The following is an 18,550-nucleotide window of genomic DNA, read 5'->3' on the forward strand; positions in this document are numbered from 1 at the left end:
TGCTTTACTATATAACATGAAGTTTATATCATAATGTTTTATACAAATACTATTAAGAACAAAAATTGTTTTCTTTATGGTTACTTTTTTGTGTCCTTCTGAACATTAATGACATGAAGTGGCGTATATGCCTTTAAGTCCCTCACAAGTTTAACAAAGTCAACAAATATCCAGTCTATCTCATCCATGATTTCTTGAAAAACTGTGTTACACAAATAGGATTGATGCTTTATAATCTCACATTTATTCACTAATTTCAGTGTTGCTGGTCTTTTTCATGTTCATCTCCATCTCATACCACCAGACTCTAGATCAATTCCAAAGTACCTCTGATTCTACTCCAGCATTTTCCTTTGGAACATTGGAAAATGTTTGACTGGCAAAGTCTCTCTATGGGATTTATTGTCAGAAGAATGAGAAGTAGAGTCCACTTCTGTTTGATAGCTCACTTTTTGTTGGTAAACGTTTGTATTTCCTCTTTAGCCTGTTTTGCATCAAAAATTGTCTTTGAGCCTGAAGGAAAAATATTCTGAAGACAACTAGATACAGCAGCTTGAATCTCATACCTGTCTCTTGATATTCCCTGATTGCTGGGATAAATTTGCTTCCCTTCTGCCTGGTGTACAGTGAATAATCATTTTCCACAAACATTTTGCTGTCTACAATTTTTAATTCTCTTTCCTTCTGCCACCATTTTGTCAAGATCAATTCTTTCTGCTGGCATGATTGCATCCTTACTAATACAGGTCTTGGCTGCTTTACCATTGCCAGATTTAAAGTACACTTGATGTGCCCTTTAAATTTATCAAATCCTGCTATGGAATAGCAGTCCAGTTGCTTATTTGTGTTTTCAGAAAATTAATACAGTCTGTTCTTTTTTCTGGTACAGCTGAAAATGTAAGTATTTTCTGTGTGCACTGTCTTCTAACTACTATTTTTTTAAACCACTTTTTTTTTTGAGAGGTTTCATAATCGGGCATCCATTTCTTCATTTCAAGCTATGGCATGAAGTGGAGTATATGCCTGCAAGCCCCCCACAAGTTTAACAAAGTCAACCAACATCCAGTCTTCTTCTATATAGCTAGTTAAAGCATTTTCTGTTTTTCCAGCCTTTTATTTGAGTTGATCTACTTCTTCAATGTATCATTTATTTTAATTCGCTCTGAGTACATTTGATTTATTTTTCCCTCTAAATTACTGGAAGTCATCTCTTGAACCAAAGCTGAAGCTTGAACTGCTTTATGCTGAACGGATGCAGGGTTCTTCTCAGTCAGTATTTTCTGCTCAACTTTTCTATTTGAGTTTCTTTTGGGGTCTCTAAATATCTTCTTTGCCAGCATCCAGGCACTGTACTTACTAGCCAGTAACTGAATTTTACTAGAGCTGAAAGAATTACAAGCTCTTATTTCTCAGTTTCTTCTTTTTTTTTGACACTGGGAGAGCTGAAATTAAGCTGTTATCAGTATGGAACCATCTTGGATGTAGCTTTTAATCTGGTATGTTGACCATTTTTTTACCATTCCTTCTTTGGCCATTTTCTTTTTTCTGATGCATGCATCTGACTGTCTTTCGAGTAATTACAAATAGTGGTATATACTACATTTTAGTAATCACATATTTTTTTGCCTCTGTTTCTTACTTGATGTTAGTTTGTACAGTATTGCCTTATTTCATATAGAAGTGAATGATTACTTTCCACATTTTAAATGGCACTGCATGTTACTACAGCGTGTTCATTTAGTATGATCTAACCTCCCAAAGTTAAGGCATTTCACTTGTTTTGCAGGCTGTAATTTTTATTACAGTGACTAGAAAATATTTTATCATTCTGGTTATTTGAGTGAATTTCTGCTTTAAGTGCCAAGTCAGCAGGTACCCTGTGTTTCATCAACTGTTTCCCTACAATTTCCCTTACCCAGTGCTGTTTCAAATGCTATTGGAAATATTACACTGTGTTCTAGTCACAGGTTTCCTTAGTAAATGTTATTGTACGTACAGCTAACAAAACTGCCTTATTCTTCAAGTTTGTACTAGATTCACAATTCATTGGCATTGCTTTAACTCCACAACACACTGCATCATTGTTTCATTACCTGCAAACTCTATTTATTTACCAGCAGTTCTGACTTATGTTTGCATTTCATCAGCTGAACCAAATCATGAAGTAAGGCATACATGGAATTCTCATAAACCTGAAAAATAGTTCTTGATGAAAGATTGTTCATTTCTCTTAATACATGCTCACAATTGCTCCATAGTTGACTTGAACCATCAGTTCTTCCAAAACGAGTTATATTGTAGCCATATAGTTTATTAACTTTTTCACATCTTTTTTCAAGTGTGTACTATACTGACACAGAACAGAGGAGAAGACCAGCCATATTGTAGAAGTGTACTTTAAGTGAACACAGTGAAAATGCATTAAATACTGCAGCTTGATTCATTTCTAAGGAAATTGACCGATGCTGACATCCTGATAGCAAGTTGGGTATGACACACAGTGCAAAACAGAATACCTATTTATCAGTTAGTGCATACTGACGTAAACTGCATTCAAAACAAGGGGCGAAAAAGAAACCGATGCAGAATAATGACTTTTTGAACTTAGCGGGGGTTAGAGATTTCCAAGTATGCCCTATGAAGTGATAAGTATTATGACACATCTATGTGTTTAGCACAAGCAGGCAATGATTTTAGTAGGCATTACTGGGTTTAATTATTGGGCTGAAAAGACATTACCACCACAGGAAGCAGATGAGAGAAACATGACAGGTATACAGGACTAGAAACAGGTTGTTAAACAAGTTTTGAAAGTCGTAGTGCTTCATGGGTGTGGGTTGGTGGGATGGAGATCTTTATTAGCTTTGTCATGTGACTCAACAGGTGCAGTTCTTATCTTGCTTCGAGTCTGTCCCTTTAGAAATTCTGTAAATAAACTGTGCCTGAAGTTTGTCACAAAGAGAGTCCTACAGGTTTCCACTTTATGATTTAATCAGTAAAACTGCATGTTTATTGCGAGTTCACTGGATCTGCAGAAAATGAAACTTGTTTGCTCTTTTTTACCTTCTTTGTATTAAATTTCTAGCAAAGGCTGCTGACTATTTGTCTTTCTTTTACTTCTCCATTTATAGTGTTGCATGCATAAATGTGACCTAATTATGTTTGTTTTACTGCATCCCATACATGAAATAGAAATAAAGCATCTTAGATGAAGCTTTTGTCTTTGGGTCTCCAATGAAATGAGGTCTCGTTCTTCTGGAATTGACCACTAGCAGTATGTAAAAACTCACAAAGACATAGCCAGAGTGGAATAGTTTTGTTATCAAATTTTCCAGGAATAACATAATAGTAGCTTTTTCTTATAACATGTAGTGTTTTTCTTATTTTAACATATTCATATTTTATTTATTTAATAATCTGGCCAGACAATATTAATTTCAAGACAAGACCCATGCCTGAGGTAGGAACAAGGCATACAAAAGCATTAACATTGCAAAATATTTTAATACACTGCTCATCGTAAATTAAGGCAAGACAAGACAGTTCATTTGTAGTGCACAGACACAAACATATATACACACATTTGCCAGTAACCCACTTTTATCCATTACAAGGTCACAGGGACACTGGAGACAATCCCATTAGTAAGTGGGTGCAACTATTAAAGTTTATTCTGTCTATCACAGAATAAATACTCTCTTACACACACACACACACACACACACACACACACACACACACACACACACACACAATTTCAAAATGCTAATTGATATACAGCATGTCTTTTGGAGGTGGAAGGAAAATGGAACAATTGAACAAAATCCATTCAGAACAGGAAGGAAATACAGACTCTACATGGAAAGCACCCCAGCCAAATTGAAGAACCTTTTACTGTGAGGTGGCAATACAACACACACACACACACACACACACACACACACACACACACACACACACACACACACACACACACACACACACACACACACATACACACATACACACACAATTTCAAAATGCTAATTGATATACAGCATGTCTTTTGGAGGTGGAAGGAAAATGGAACAATTGAACAAAATCCATTCAGAACAGGAAGGAAATACAGACTCTACATGGAAAGCACCCCAGCCAAATTGAAGAACCTTTTACTGTGAGGTGGCAATACAACACACACACACACTAATACAACCATGGTGCAATGTCTCAGTGCTAGCAATTTTAAGACAAGTTTTACTTTTATATCTGTATCTATATCCACCTGTCTATATGTGTGTGTATACTTAAAATAATCTGAACAGCATAATGTAGACATCAAAACTATCTAAACTCAGAAATATCAACAGCAAAAATATCTAAACATAAAATATTGAAGTTATACCATGAAATGTTTTTTTGCCCTTTCCCCAGTGTTGTGTAACCTCAGAATTGATGTATATAATTAGCAAAGGTATGGGGGTGCAGGCGGGCTTGCCCACCCCACAAAAAGATTGGATTTAGATGTGGTTAGTCTTTGCCAATATTTTGTTTTTAAGATATTTTTCTGTTGAGATTTTTGTGTTTAGATATTTACGCTGCCACCATTTTTACTGTTGATATTAAGTATATCCGTATAAATCCATATACACATACACAGACACACACACACACATACATACATACAGATAGATTGACAGATAGATACATATGTAGGTAGAGATAGCTGTGGTTTGAGGAAAATGTGGTATTTTGTTGTAATATTAGTCTAGTGAGAAGACTGGGGTGGAATGCAGGCTGATGATTATGCAGGAGGTATAAAGAATGGGTGGGAGAAGGAAAGAAGATGCTATGGTTGTTCTGGCTTTTTCTAAGTATGATCATAGGAGGTTACTAGGCTAATGGCTCAAGAGCTCTTTTGCAGTCTAGCCATTCATGCCCCATATTTCCCAATTATCAAAGTCCATAGGCTAAAATGGCTTTGGTATATGCTTGTGACAGAGTATCTACAAACTGCCCCTGTTCATAAGGGGGTTATTTTCCAATTTCCCATCCATTGGTCCAAATTAGGTTTGGACAGGCTTAAGGAAGAGCTGTTTCACATGATTTGATCTTGTAGCAGGTCCCTAGTTTTTGGTGAGTTCTCTTTATTGCTTGTCATATGTGGTGGTCGAATGTAAGACTGTCATCAGTGATGACAGTTGTTGCAAGATAAAGATGATGCACCTAAGCCTAATGAAGATAGTTTAAGTAATAATTTCTGATGGGATATATGGTGTCAAATGCCATGGACAGGTCCAACAATATAGCTGTGACTGAGGTGCCATTATTCCTACTCTGGTTGACTGTAGTGATAACGTTTAGAAGTGTAGTTGTAGTGCTGTGATGTGTGCGGAAGCCATGCTGGGCTTGGGTGAGAAGGTTATTGTCTATACTAAAGCTGAGACCTTGACTATGAATACACTTTTCTAGATCTTTGACAGAGGAGATAAGATGGCTATAGGCTTATAATTAAAAATGTCACTGGATTTTCTTCCTTTTGTGCAAAGGTAAGATATATGATTTTTTCAAAGTGTGGGAACATATCCTTCCTTAATGGACCTAGTTATTTGAATTGACACTAGGTAGGATAAGGATTCTGCTGCTGGTTTAATATATTTAGCTGGTATTTTATATGGGATGACCAGGGTGGTAGGTTTGAGTTTAAGGAATAGCTTCTTGTTTGTTGCAGTAGATACTGGTTGGAAGATGATTGTTTGTGTACTTTGTGGTTTTATGGGGGTAGTGGAGTTAGGGGGTGGGTGATATGGTAATAAAAGAGGTAACTGTATAAAATACTGATACTAATTATTAGGTTAGTTAAACATGGAGTGGGCTGTATTTAGGAGAGGATGTATGGCTGACCAGAAGGCTTCAGGGTTACTTTGGTACTCAGTTTGTAGTCTAGTATGGTAGTTTTTTTTCAGTTCTGATCTTGTTTTTGGTAGCATTTATTAGTTCTTTGTGTAATTGAAGACTGGATATAGTACTGTACAACTCAAAGTTTTTCACGCGCTATCCTATTTTTTCATTGATTATCAAGTATCTTTAAACAGACAGAGAGCAGGGTTGGTCTTAATTCTTTTAGTTCCAATGGGAGCTTGACTATTTAGTATATTACTGAATATAGAGTTAATCAGGGCTATGGCTTCATCCACACAAAGTTTGTAGTACCTTCCAGTTGAATGCTTTCTGGTTGGAGATAAATGAATCAGGCTGGAAGGGGGACAGATTACAAGCATTACTATATTACTGCTGTTTGTATAGGAGTGTTGTCCTTTATAGCGTAGCTGGAAAGATGATCATTTAGGTTGTCTGGGAGGGTATCCTCTTTGGTAATGTTTTTTTGGGTTGTTGGTCAGTATCCAGTCAATTGTTGTTGCTTTGTTTGTTAGTTTCTTGTGTCTGGTAGGGGTCACAATGAGCTGAGAGAAGCTATATAGATTGATAGCATTTTTAGGGGGTTCATTATTTATAATCACCCATTATGAATGTTTTTTTGCAAAATGCATGAGACCCAGGACAGAAATTCTTCTGCAGTATCAGTACTGTTGCCAGGAAGTATGATGTCTATTTAGTTTTAGTGATGCTATTAATATCTCTGTTGTTTTTTAATTGTTGGGGTATTGAGATGAGACATAGGGAGGCTGAGTTGTTTTTTTTTTTTTTTATAGAGTATGGTTATGCCTCCACCTTTTTCTAGTCCTGTCTAGTCTTAATTATACCACTTTCTGGAGAAATAATTTCCTCATCCTTGGTTTCTTGACTTAGCCATGGTTAGATAGCATATCAGTGTAGTATTGAACTATCAAGGCATAGGCATCTATCCATTTATTACAAATGTTTCTAAGGTTAGCTGCACATAAGTGTAAGCTAGATGTATATTTGAGAGTCCATGTGGGCTGGTAGCAATTTTATTTAGGTTTGAGGGTAGGATATATGTCACCACATAGGTGTAGATGATGGAGTATAAGGGAGTATGAGTTGGACCATTTATATTTGAATTTTGGGCCTAGGCTTAGTTTATATGGTGAAAATTTCTAGGGAACAGTAAAGATTTTGAAGAAGTGTACAGTTTATGCTATGAAAGAGACATGGAGATGTGCTAACATCAGAGTGGGATATATTAGGTAGCTGAAAATCTGACTAGTGTTTTTTTTTTTAAATTGTTAAATGAATATTGCTGATAGGAGGTAACATGGGCGAGTGATATGAGAGGTAATAGTATGAATAGCAGTAAGAGTATCATCTTGGTAAGTAGATTTTTTTAAACGAGTGATAGTTTTGTGGTATTTTGGTAATTATTGTAATTAGTTGAGATTTGTGCAGTAAAAGTGTTGATTCCTTGAAAGTGATGCAGGGCTTTGAGTTTGGAAAGATGTATTTAAGCGACATTGAAAAGGGGTGGAGAAGTAGAAATTTTAGGGAGTGATAAGGTGGGAGAAGCTTGGTGGGCTGGAATATGTGTTTGGGTAATTGGACTGACTGTTGAAGTGGGTGGGAGAAGATGGGTGACTAGAAGAGTAGAGAAGGTGGGGTGGGTTGGTATTGTGAGTAGGGTAGAGTAGGTTAGAGGAGTGAATCCTGGCATTAATGCGAATGGAGCAGGCTGAATGACTGGAGAAGAAGGCCTGAAGAAAAACAAGCAGCACTTGCACCGTATTGATTTTAGTTAAAGTGCATCAACTTTTTAGGCAATTAAGATGGGGGACATGCATACATTGGACAAGTAAACTAGAGACTTAGTATAAATAGAATATTGTATTACTGCTTGGGAGTTTTCTAATGTAAGCAAGGGATCTATTCTAGAACAGCTTGCTTTTAGTCTGAAACTTATTTAGCTTATTCTGTTATTTTTTTTTTTCATCTTGGGTTCAAATTTGATTTTGCATTGGTACATGTCAGTGCCAACTGCATGTCTGCCAGTATTTACATCACAATAATTAAAAATCTCAGTAGCACAACAAATGAGAGGCACTGCTATATTGGGTTGACTAATATTGGAGTCAGGCTGATTCTTTGCTTGAATGGTGGTCAGCACCCATTTGCAGTTTGAGTCCACTGATAACATAGGTTCACTAACCTGGGTATAACTGGAACGGTTTAGGACAATAGCATAGTAACTGGAGAAACACTAACATACAAATCCAATGAACAACTAAGTAATGCTTAAATATCAAAATGCAACATAACAAACAAACAAATAAATAAATAAATAAAAGAACTGCTTGGTGCTGTTATAACTAGATTAAATAGAGATATACAGTACTGCCAGCAATACCGTACATTTACCTTTCCACCTGGATGGCCTGATCTGCCTTCTCTGAAAGGTGATTATGCTCTCTTCAGTCATATGTACCCCTGCAAAATAGAGAAAAAACATTAATGAGCACAGCATGTTCTTGAAAGCACAAGGCATTTACAGCCATAGATGCCAAACATACTGTACATTAACATAGCAAATACATACTGCTTACTTTACTGTTGAGAATTTCATCCTAACCTCTTCTTCTTACTGGTGAAGAAGGTCAACTGGCTGCTAAGGTCATACTAGAAGATGATCATGCATGTTATCTTTTCAAAGACAATAGATATGGACAAGACACAGCCTTTTACCTGGATCACAGTATATTGTACCATCCTCGGACTCTCATGAGGGACCATTGCAGCTGGTTTCTCTAATGACTCTTTACCAAGTTCCTCCTTCAATGCTTGCACAGGTATATCAACCAGTGTTACAGGCTTCCCTTCCTATAATTGTTTTTGTGGCACCATGTTGTGTACCACAGACCACAAATATATTGCTACAGGTTTCCAAAGCATATTGTACCACAGCAACAGATGTAGACAGATAGTAGAGGTAAGCCTTCAGCATTCCAAATATGAGCTCAACCATGTTTCATATCTGCAACAGAGCAGTGTTGCACACCATCTCCAACATGGCCTGGGGGCTTTGGATGGAGGTCATTAGCCATGACTGCAAGTCATAGCCAGTGTGACACTCTCAGCCCAGCTATCTGGAATTTTGTAAATAATTCTATGTCACTGGTGAACATTGATATGATTTATACAGAACTGTATGTTATGTATTGAGCTTCAAGAATGTAACCACAGCATACCCCGCTGGAACATAGACGATTAACTTTCAAAGCTTCAAGAAAATAAGTTTCAGTTAAGTGCTTTACGATGTGCTATAAAGGTTAGATAATGTAGCAAGGAGACAGGATGTCTAGAGCAACAAGTTTATTTCTATAGTCTTGAAGAAATAATTACTAAGTTTCAAATGTAAAAATGTTTTACGACTTCCATTTCTGAGCAAACATTTGAGAGATATGAATTTTTCACACAGAAATGTTACATTTTGTTAAGTTTCTGTTAGCCTAGGGACTAAAGGCAGGTGACAGAGTGATGTCATCCAAGCTGACCCAGCAGTAATACTTAATATAAATTTGGGAACTCTCTCAGAGACTGCATTTTGTATCTTACTTTGGGCATAGCAAGAACATCCACTCATCTGCATTTGCCTTGCTCTGTAAGCAAGTTATTTGGGGCATAGTATCTTTTAGATATAGATAGGAATACAGTAAAGATTAGTTTAGATGTTTTCTGTATTTAGTTGAGACTGTCCTGCAATGTTGTTTTAAAATATTTCCTGTGATTCTGAACTCTGTAGTTACTGTGTTGATTGAGTATTGTCTTATTCTTTTATTATTATTAAATATATTAAACCTATCTTTGTGGCTGATATTTGTCAGACTTATTTAAGGTCTTAGAGCACTTGCATATGTGTTTGGTGACACTGTACAGGCCACTCCTTAATAGTATTGCTCTTGGTCACATCATTTGGATAATAGTAACATTACACAGTAGGACTGGTGACCCTTTGGGAAGGGCCTTCTAGTAGCTGATAAGGATGGGGTTGGTGGCAGTGATAGCTAAATTATAGTCTTGGAAGAAGGAGGCACAGCTATTAAACCTGTACCAGCCTTCCCTGGGAGTGTCTGGGTGTTTGTATATAAATCAGATCTCAAAGAGTGTGTGTGTGTGTGTGTCAGCTACTTAGGCAGGGACATGAAGCACTGGTTGGATGGAGAGGGTGCTGGAGGTCTTGGCTTGACCCCTCAGTTGAGATCTTAATCCTATAGCTGTGTCAGGGGGAGACTTATGGGGGATCTGGAGAAAGAGGGAGAAACCAGCCCCAGACTGACTGTGATCTGTGTGTGCTCTTAAGGGAAACTGTACTTTACTGTGTGTGTACTTGTCATCCTCCCATTGTGCATGTCCCTCACTTTCGCCAGCTATGAGGATTGATGTTCCTTGATTCCTGGGCCAATGCAGGGGAGTCACAGCCAGCAACACCTGCAATACACAACAGTAAGCACTGTTATGAGGAGTCTGCTATCTGTGTTCAAGAGAGTGGACCTTCTTAGCCTATACATTTAGCAATGTCTGCACTTACCAATTAGATTACCCTGGAGAAACTGCCTCTACACAAAACACAGGTACGATATGGAAAACATGTGCCAGATGAGGGAATCCTGGAAACAGCTTGGAAGGTTCACAGACACATTATATGTAATACACTGAGCAATGTACACTAATTGGCAGATGATGAAGAATCCCTTCTGGCTGTTATACTAAATGCTATTTGGAGCAGGTGAGACTTTATAGCAATGCAAATTGAGTCAATGGTTCACAGGACCTCATCAAAACAGACCATGATTCAGAATACTGACAAAGTGGGGGGTTTCTCTTCTGCAGCCTTTGGAAACCAAATATACTCCTCCACCATATTACCATCACTTCATAAACCTAGTTTACAATTCATGAGCAAGAAGTCTGCAAAACTTCTTGTGTATTCCTGTCAGATGTTGAAAGGACTCCATAGCAAGGATGGTTAATTCTAACACAAACCTCTGTGCCCACTGGGATAGGCAGTCCACACCTCCCTATTAATTACATGTGAGAGTGAAAAATGTCTTCTAACTCCCATACAACTGTCCACATTGTAACAGTCGACTTTGCCCTGGTCATGGAGGTGACAGTATGTCAGTCACAGACAGACTCTTCAACATGGAAGATGGTGGCACACAACATCAAAGACACCTGCTCCCAAGGCATCCACTAACACACACTGATCAGATATAGCAGATGCTACTTGTAGTATGTGAATGTGACCATCACATCTGCTCATACAGGCATGCTGCCATGCTTGATTTTGTCAGCCTGCTGCACTTCTTTGATGCCTTTTCCATTTTCTTTGTCCAACATTTAATGTCTTATTAAGCTTTATTGCAACGAGTTAAGTACTGCCAGGCCAGGGTTCACTTCTAAAGGGTTTTGACCTTTTGTTCCACTGTGGTACAAGCATGGAGGTAGTAAATATAATTTAGGGAGGTGGGGGTGAAGTCCTAAGATGAGGAGTATAGAGGATTTTCTTTTGTAATAGTTTACCACTGGCACTGCCAAACAAACCAGTGTGTCTTGATGAAACATTGGTAAAGCAATTTGAAATTTGCAAACACAATGCTTCTCATTACCATACTGGTACTAATGTGCATATCATTAAACTGCAGTCATTTTCAAGTGATATTTATTCCACTAGTGTGGTTGCAGTACGTGTCTCTGACTCACCTCCTCCTGGAGCATCACTAACCACTGTGCTATTTCTCTTAGTGCAGTGCACAATTTACCTATTAGTAATCCAAGTGCTTTTTGTTCATGACTCTTAGGTGTCCTTAATTTTTCAGAAAAATCACTGATGTTGCAAAATTTAGTTCTTTGTGCTTAGAGATATTTTTCTTCCATTTAACATTTTTCAAATTTTAACAATTTCTGATGATATTTTGTGTGTAGTGGGTTCTGATTGCCACCTTATTTTGTGGAAAAATATTCACTTTGCAGGAATACTGCCATTTTCTTTATGAAGTACATTGTACACCAGAGCTTCTCATACAGCCTGGGAGGAGGAATGCCTCTAGCCTTCGAATTATAGTAACCTAAGGTGATTATAAAAAGTGGACTGCAGGAGGCAGGGCCAATGTTAGCATTTTTGGGGCCCCTGGACAATTCTACTCTAAGTATCACCCTGTCACTGCCACCCCTCCAAAGCAAAATTTTAGTTCATGCCACAAATTTTTAGGAGTAGTACACAGACTGATCTGTAGCTAAAATACAATACTCTTAGATTACATCAAACCTGTATACCACACTATGTTGTCCCATCTCGCAAAGGAACATTCACAGTTATTGGCATGTATTTGCATCAATGATACATTACAACAACTCTGTGTACAGGGCTGGAGTTAGGTGAAATGGTGCCTTAGGCACTGCCTACTGTCCCCCCCTCAACACACACACTCATGCACACCTCCTCTAGTGTTCCCCTCTGTTTCCCGCCACCTTGAGCAACCCACACCATGCACATTACTTTTTTTCTTCCTTTTCTCAGATTTTGTCTTAACTCTTTAGCTTTTTTTATGAAGTCATAGCTTTCTTTATTTTCTCTAATGCATTTTACAGTCTTGTTTTTTTGTTTGTTTATATAACCATTTCATTGCATAATGTCATGAACAGAAATTATGATTAAGGAAAGAAATTCAGTGTTGCTGTTCAACTTTAGTTTTACTTGCATCCTTTGAATACTCTTTTGCTGACCAAGACAGCACAGCAATAACCATTTAAAAATAACTCAGTTAAGCTGGGGCCCCCAGAAACCATAGGGTTATGGATGCTGCAGGATGCATTCTAGAGCATTTTTTCATCTTTGTAATTAAACAGTGGCCTAAACAAAAATCATGAGTAGGAAAAGAGTTTGTCTTGTTTTTTTCTTTCAAGGAAGATATAAATTGTGCCTAAAGCTTAATGTTTGAAGCTGACAGAACAGTAACTCACAATAAACAAGCCAATTGTTGTGAGGATGTATAGATCATATTTTGGACTACTGCCTGTCTCCCTAATCTCCCCCCAAAAAAAGACGGTCACTGCCTGTGTATCCCTCTGGTGTTAGATTTGGATGAAAGAACAGGTTCAAACTGCCACAGTCATGTATTTCAAGTGACTGCTGACATATATTTACATAGCTTGCTTCCTCTCTCCTCACCTCAAAGGCAGCCACATATATACATGTCTGATGTGTGATTGTGAGGAAAGTGAAAAAAAATGCAGTACAATAATGCATTCCACTTTGCTGCTCCTAGACAGTACACTGCCTGTACTCAAGCTATAGTAACCTTCTCAGTAAAAGAAACAATGACCACACTGTCCCCATCCCAAACACAAGCTATAATGACCTCCTCTGCATACCTCTAAGGTTTGATTATGATGAAAATTAAATAAGTAATGACCACACAATCTCCAGCTCCCCACCCCCACATAACCTACAGCAACCTTCTATACATACACACCTCTGAGCAGAGCTGGTTTTAGAAGGGGTGCAATTGAGAGCAGGGTCCACCACTAAGTCCATGTCAAAATCAATTTATACAGTCTGGGGAGTGTGGGCTACCAGGCTCCTAAAAGATCCAAGTGTCCAAATGTTCTGTGTTTGATTTTATGCCTTACTTTTCAAATACAATTATTTGTTAACTACATTTTTGATACCCAGATGAGTGATTTTTTTACACACACACAAACAAGTATAAGTCATAGCAATACTACTTTTGTACTTATTTCAGCAACTAACAATACATTGTGCAACACTGGTACTGCCACACCAAATCAGTGACTGTTGTTTAGCAGTCATCAGATAGCAGCAGGGGTAAGTCAGTTTTATTGACTTCATTGAGGAGTAATGTATACACAATGTCCCTGATTTCATAGACCATCACTCATCTTGGCTCACAGTTTTCCTCTGTCCCTCATAAAAAGTTTGATTTGTTGATAAAGCATTCAGTATTACAGACAGTTGATTAATCCAGATATCAGTTTCATACTTCTCACTGTTCAAAAAATGCATGTTGATACAAAACGTGTTATTCCGTTAACTTTGTCAGTCAATTCAATTAGAGAAATATTTAAACTGTGTTTCTGATTTTGAGCTTTTGTTTTGGTATTATTTTTGGCTTTACCCAGAATTCTTATGAAAAGAAGTTGAGAGTTATAGTATCTGGTGTTCTGTTAGTATTTATAAAACTCCCTAAAAGTGAAAACCATCTCTAATTGTAGAATAAATAAATTGGAGGTTTTCTCCCCGGGCTTCCGCTGAAAAAGGGCTACTTAACTCAGACTAACCTGGCCAACAAATGTAAAATAAAATAATAAGATTGGAAGCATCAGCTCTTCTTAAGATCCAAGGCGTGCACTGAGATCAGTCACTCTGGCCTGTTGATTTTCTAGTAATTACTTTGCTCATCTTCATTATCAGTTTTATCCTAATAGGGTCATATCACAGCTCTGTTCTGGTTAAAGAGTGTTATCAGAAAATGAATATATTTTTCTTCATTTTTCTCCAGCCAGCTTTTGTGGGGACCTCACATAGTAACCATAGGTGTTACGGATACATAATGCTGGTTGTTGATGTTGTGTCTTTCAGCTTTTCCCGGTTAGGGGTCGCCACAGTGGAACTCCAGTCCACTAATGATTGGTAGTTGATTTTTACGTGCCGAGTTACCAGCCCTGACGCACAACCTACAACGAAGGTACGCCCATTCGTGCATGTCTTCATGCAGAAGACGCTCTAGCTGAGAATCGAACCGGACAGCGTCTTACTGTGAGGCGACAACGCTACCGCAGCATCACCACCGCAGGTATACATAATGCTGGATATGTTAATTTTAGTGGAGAGAATGTCCCCCAGCAGGATTTTAAATAAGCCAGGGGCACTATGTCAGTGGTAAAATATTTAATGGACTTATGAAGCCTGTTACTTGACAAACCACTTTTACTATAACTAGAGATATCTTTTAAATTTTAAAGAAGCTATAAATAAGAGCTATTCTTACCCACCTGGTTTATTAAACACACACGACTGCTGTGCTAGCTTTAGTTGGTTTGATAGACATATTACAAAATATCAAGATAAGATAACTTGTTGTGGTTGGGGGCCCCCAGGACCAGCGACCATAGGGTTTGCTGGTGCCTAAACCTGGCTATGGTAGGAGACTTTGACCCTGGGGAAAAACATGCTTTATTGTGTTTTCTTTATTAGAATTTAATTTTATTGAGCATTTTATATTAAAAGGCTGTAATTTGTTGGAGTTTTATTCCAGTTGTCTTGCACAGACTGATTCTGTTTGATTTATTTTCAAACAGCTGACCTAGAACCTAAACTAAAGCAACAGGTGCCTCAGAAAGCAGTAAGAATGTTATGTATACAGTAAGTACACTAAACTTTTTTTTTTTATTTCTGTTCCTTATCTAGTTAGCAGTGGAACAAGGAAGACGTTTTTCTGTTGCACTGCCAGATCAGCACTTCTTTTCTTTCCTTCACTACTGTATTGCATGTTAATATTTGAAAGCTCTTAGTGTACATAAAGTAATGTATTTATGTATCAGATTACTCTTGCTAAACAGTCCTCCAACAGGTTTCTCTTTGTTTGCAATCAGCTGAGAACACATTTAACAAGCAAGGAAATTACAAAGGTACAAGAATCAGTCACAGTGAGTATCTGCTTCATTTGGATAGATTGCCCTTGGCTTCATCAAAGGACACACTGCCCTGCATCACTGTCAGCACTCTTAATTTTCTTCAACTTTTGGACAGAAAAATATAACATGATCGCATTATTTGGAAAAAGTAAGCCTGCAGATCAGACAAGCTCACAAAAACAAAGTAAGTAGAATAGCCAAGCCATTATTATTATTAGTTAAGCATTTTTTATAATGTATCATGGATGTGTACTTCAGATCATACATTTGGAACTCTGAAATAGTCTGAATGCATGACACAAGCTCAACATGACAGACACTGGAGAAGCAGACTCATTGTCTGTGGATAGAAGCTCCTGGAAGGTGGTATCCAGTGACATAGTGAAATGTGAATTAGAAATCTGAAAATTAAGTTGCCTGGAAGGCTTTCTATCATTTGTGCTTTGTAAGCTAATTTTGGGTTAGTAGTGTTAAAGGGCAATATTTAATTAACAGATAAAGTTGATGATGCTTGCTGCAGGGACCAAGTCACTACTAAATGAATCATGCGGTGTAATTTGTTCTTAAACTTATTCAGTTATGCATTGGTTTTAATCATGGTCACGAACAGGGTGATTAAGGCATTGGTAATTTAGACAGTCCTGTAAAAACAGAAGAGACATAACATTTCAGTAACTTTAGATGTCTTCATTTGACTGACTGGCTGTTGAAAAAAGTTCTAGAGCCTTTAACGATTTAAAAACTTTAATAAGTAATCCACACCCAGACTGCAGCAAGCAGCAGTAATCATAATGACGTGAAAAGCACAAAACACACACAGCTTATTGTAAACAGAACAACAGGTTTTATCCAGTTGGAGTTTGTTTTACGGAATAATTACTGCACCAGCAATAAAATATTTAATCTATATACAAGACACCATCTAATAGCATTGTTAAGTCAACATATTCATAAATTGTACATCTGCCCTTCTATGATGGTAAGAACCGGAACTGTGACTTATTATACAGGAATATGTGCCTCAGTTGGCAGACTGGGAACCTTAGAACTTTATACATTTTAACGGTGCTTTTGTGATGAGACAGAAAGCATTAGACAACATATAAAGTTTACAGTGATATGTGTTCGTCCATGGGAGGTCTGTTCTGGATAAAGTAATAGGCCCTCAGTGAAATAAAGGATGTTTCAACTTTCAGCAGGAAAAATGTTTCACTGTACATCTTTCAAGGGTTTAGGAGAACACCTTTCAGACACAGTCTACTGCATGGGATGGCAACAGATAACTTAAGATGTTAAATAATGGCTGTTTTCTTTCACGACAGATACAAATTCCTCAGCAGTGATTTTAAAGGTAAAGTAGGTGACTGATAAATGTGGAAATATCTGCATTCCTCAGTAAATGATCCATCTCTTTTTTAGTTTCACAGTTTCATTTGCTGTGAATCTATTTCATATTTAGTGAACGTGTCCATGTACTTTTTATCTATTTATTATTGGTAAAGTGTGACTGAGCCAAAATTAGCCCTCTTTCAGCGGAGACCCTGGTAGAAATGCTTCAAATAGTATTCAGCACTTAACAATAACATACAATCAGTTACAGCTGAATATACAAGAACAATGTAGGTTATACAGTGCCATGAAATGATAACACAAAAACATTCAAGACAGACAACAGGTAATCAGGTTAAACAAGTCATGAAAGTTGCCTTACAATGAATAACTTGAAATAACTGACTATAAGTAACATAATAAAGATGTGTCTAATGGAATAGAAGTTGACAGACAAAGCAGGGTTAAAAATAGGGCAAGTTGAGAGAAAAACAGATGGCAGTGAAGTAAGGATTAGAAACTGAGCTGTGGACAGTGAAACAACACATTGTATTATGTGTATGTTTACTGGATAAAGAAAGAGCATGTTTGACAGAAAGCATTACCTGCGACCACAGCTTAAGGCACAGATATGAAGCAATTCTCCACTCCTCGAGGGTTGAATGATCCATTTAGGTCTTTAAATGTAATTTCAAACATCCAAACATAAACTTCGCATCTTGTTTTCTTAGTAATCTTGCTTGCAGATCTGATAGAGGCAAGTTGGCCTTTGCATTTCTGCTGGATACAGTTCTGTTGTCATATAAAGATGAATTATTCAGCTAAACTACAATGGTAACAGTTTGGTTTCGTTAGACTGACCTTCAGTTGCTTCAACCCTTCCTTCAAGGTCTGCACAGCTTTTGAGCAATATGATTAGATGAAGCCTAAAGTAGAATAAAGCCAAACGAAGAATTTCATTTCCCTTCATAAAGTTTGCAAATTCCATGTTAGTGAAACCAAGCTCATTATTAAGATGTTAAGAGTTCTGGAATACCATATGTACTAAAAATATGGCTTAGCTTTTCACTGATTGCATGAGAAACAGATCTCATGGCATACACATTTGTATACTTGGAAGAAACGTCTAGTAAAACAATCATTTTTACCAAGACTGTGCCAACATAATCCAAATGTAGTGAAAACTTTAATTGTTCAGACTATTTACATGGTGTAAAGGTGCATTTGGTGGCGATTTTTCTTTTAGTTGGCACATATCATGCAAACTTCTTCCATGACCTGATCCCTGATGGGTCCCATTATACATATGACTTGTCCAAACTTTTAGTTTTAAACTTTCCAGGATGAGATTGTTGCAACATTTTCTGCATTACAGAATGACCTTATGAAGGGATTATGACTGTAGAATTAACAATGCACTGTCATTTTGGCACTTATGAATAGTTTTCTGGGACTGTATGGCATACATCTTTATTCTGTTGTTATAGGCCAATCTTTTAATACATATTTATGGCCCTAATGACAGAATTACACCTAAAGCAGTATAGTTTTTACTTTGTCAGAATACACTGGTACATTACTTATTGCATTGTCATTTGCATTTGATTAAACACTTGAT

The 18,550-nt window shown here is 37.3% G+C and overlaps 1 protein-coding gene across 3 annotated transcripts in view; it reads left to right on the top strand.

The window, feature by feature from the left end:
• Window positions 1–15,442: 15,442 nt before the first annotated feature.
• The window catches only part of PDZD11 (PDZ domain containing 11), a 723,877-nt gene continuing 720,769 nt past the window's right edge, over window positions 15,443–18,550 (top strand). For 2 of the 3 annotated variants that reach the window (XM_044057432.1, XM_044057428.1), the window contains exon 1: window positions 15,466–15,787. Coding sequence is in view for 2 of the 3 variants with exons in the window: in XM_044057428.1 (XP_043913363.1) it covers window positions 15,502–15,787 (286 nt within the window). In the remaining variant the exon portion in view is untranslated. Of the gene's footprint in view, window positions 15,788–18,550 lie in introns of all 3 variants that reach the window. The other variant, XM_044057429.1, reaches the window with a different exon arrangement.

Source organism: Protopterus annectens, chromosome 15.part0 (assembly GCF_019279795.1).
Source record: "Protopterus annectens isolate FY-2018-M chromosome 15.part0, PAN1.0, whole genome shotgun sequence".
NCBI lineage: Eukaryota > Metazoa > Chordata > Ceratodontiformes > Protopteridae > Protopterus > Protopterus annectens.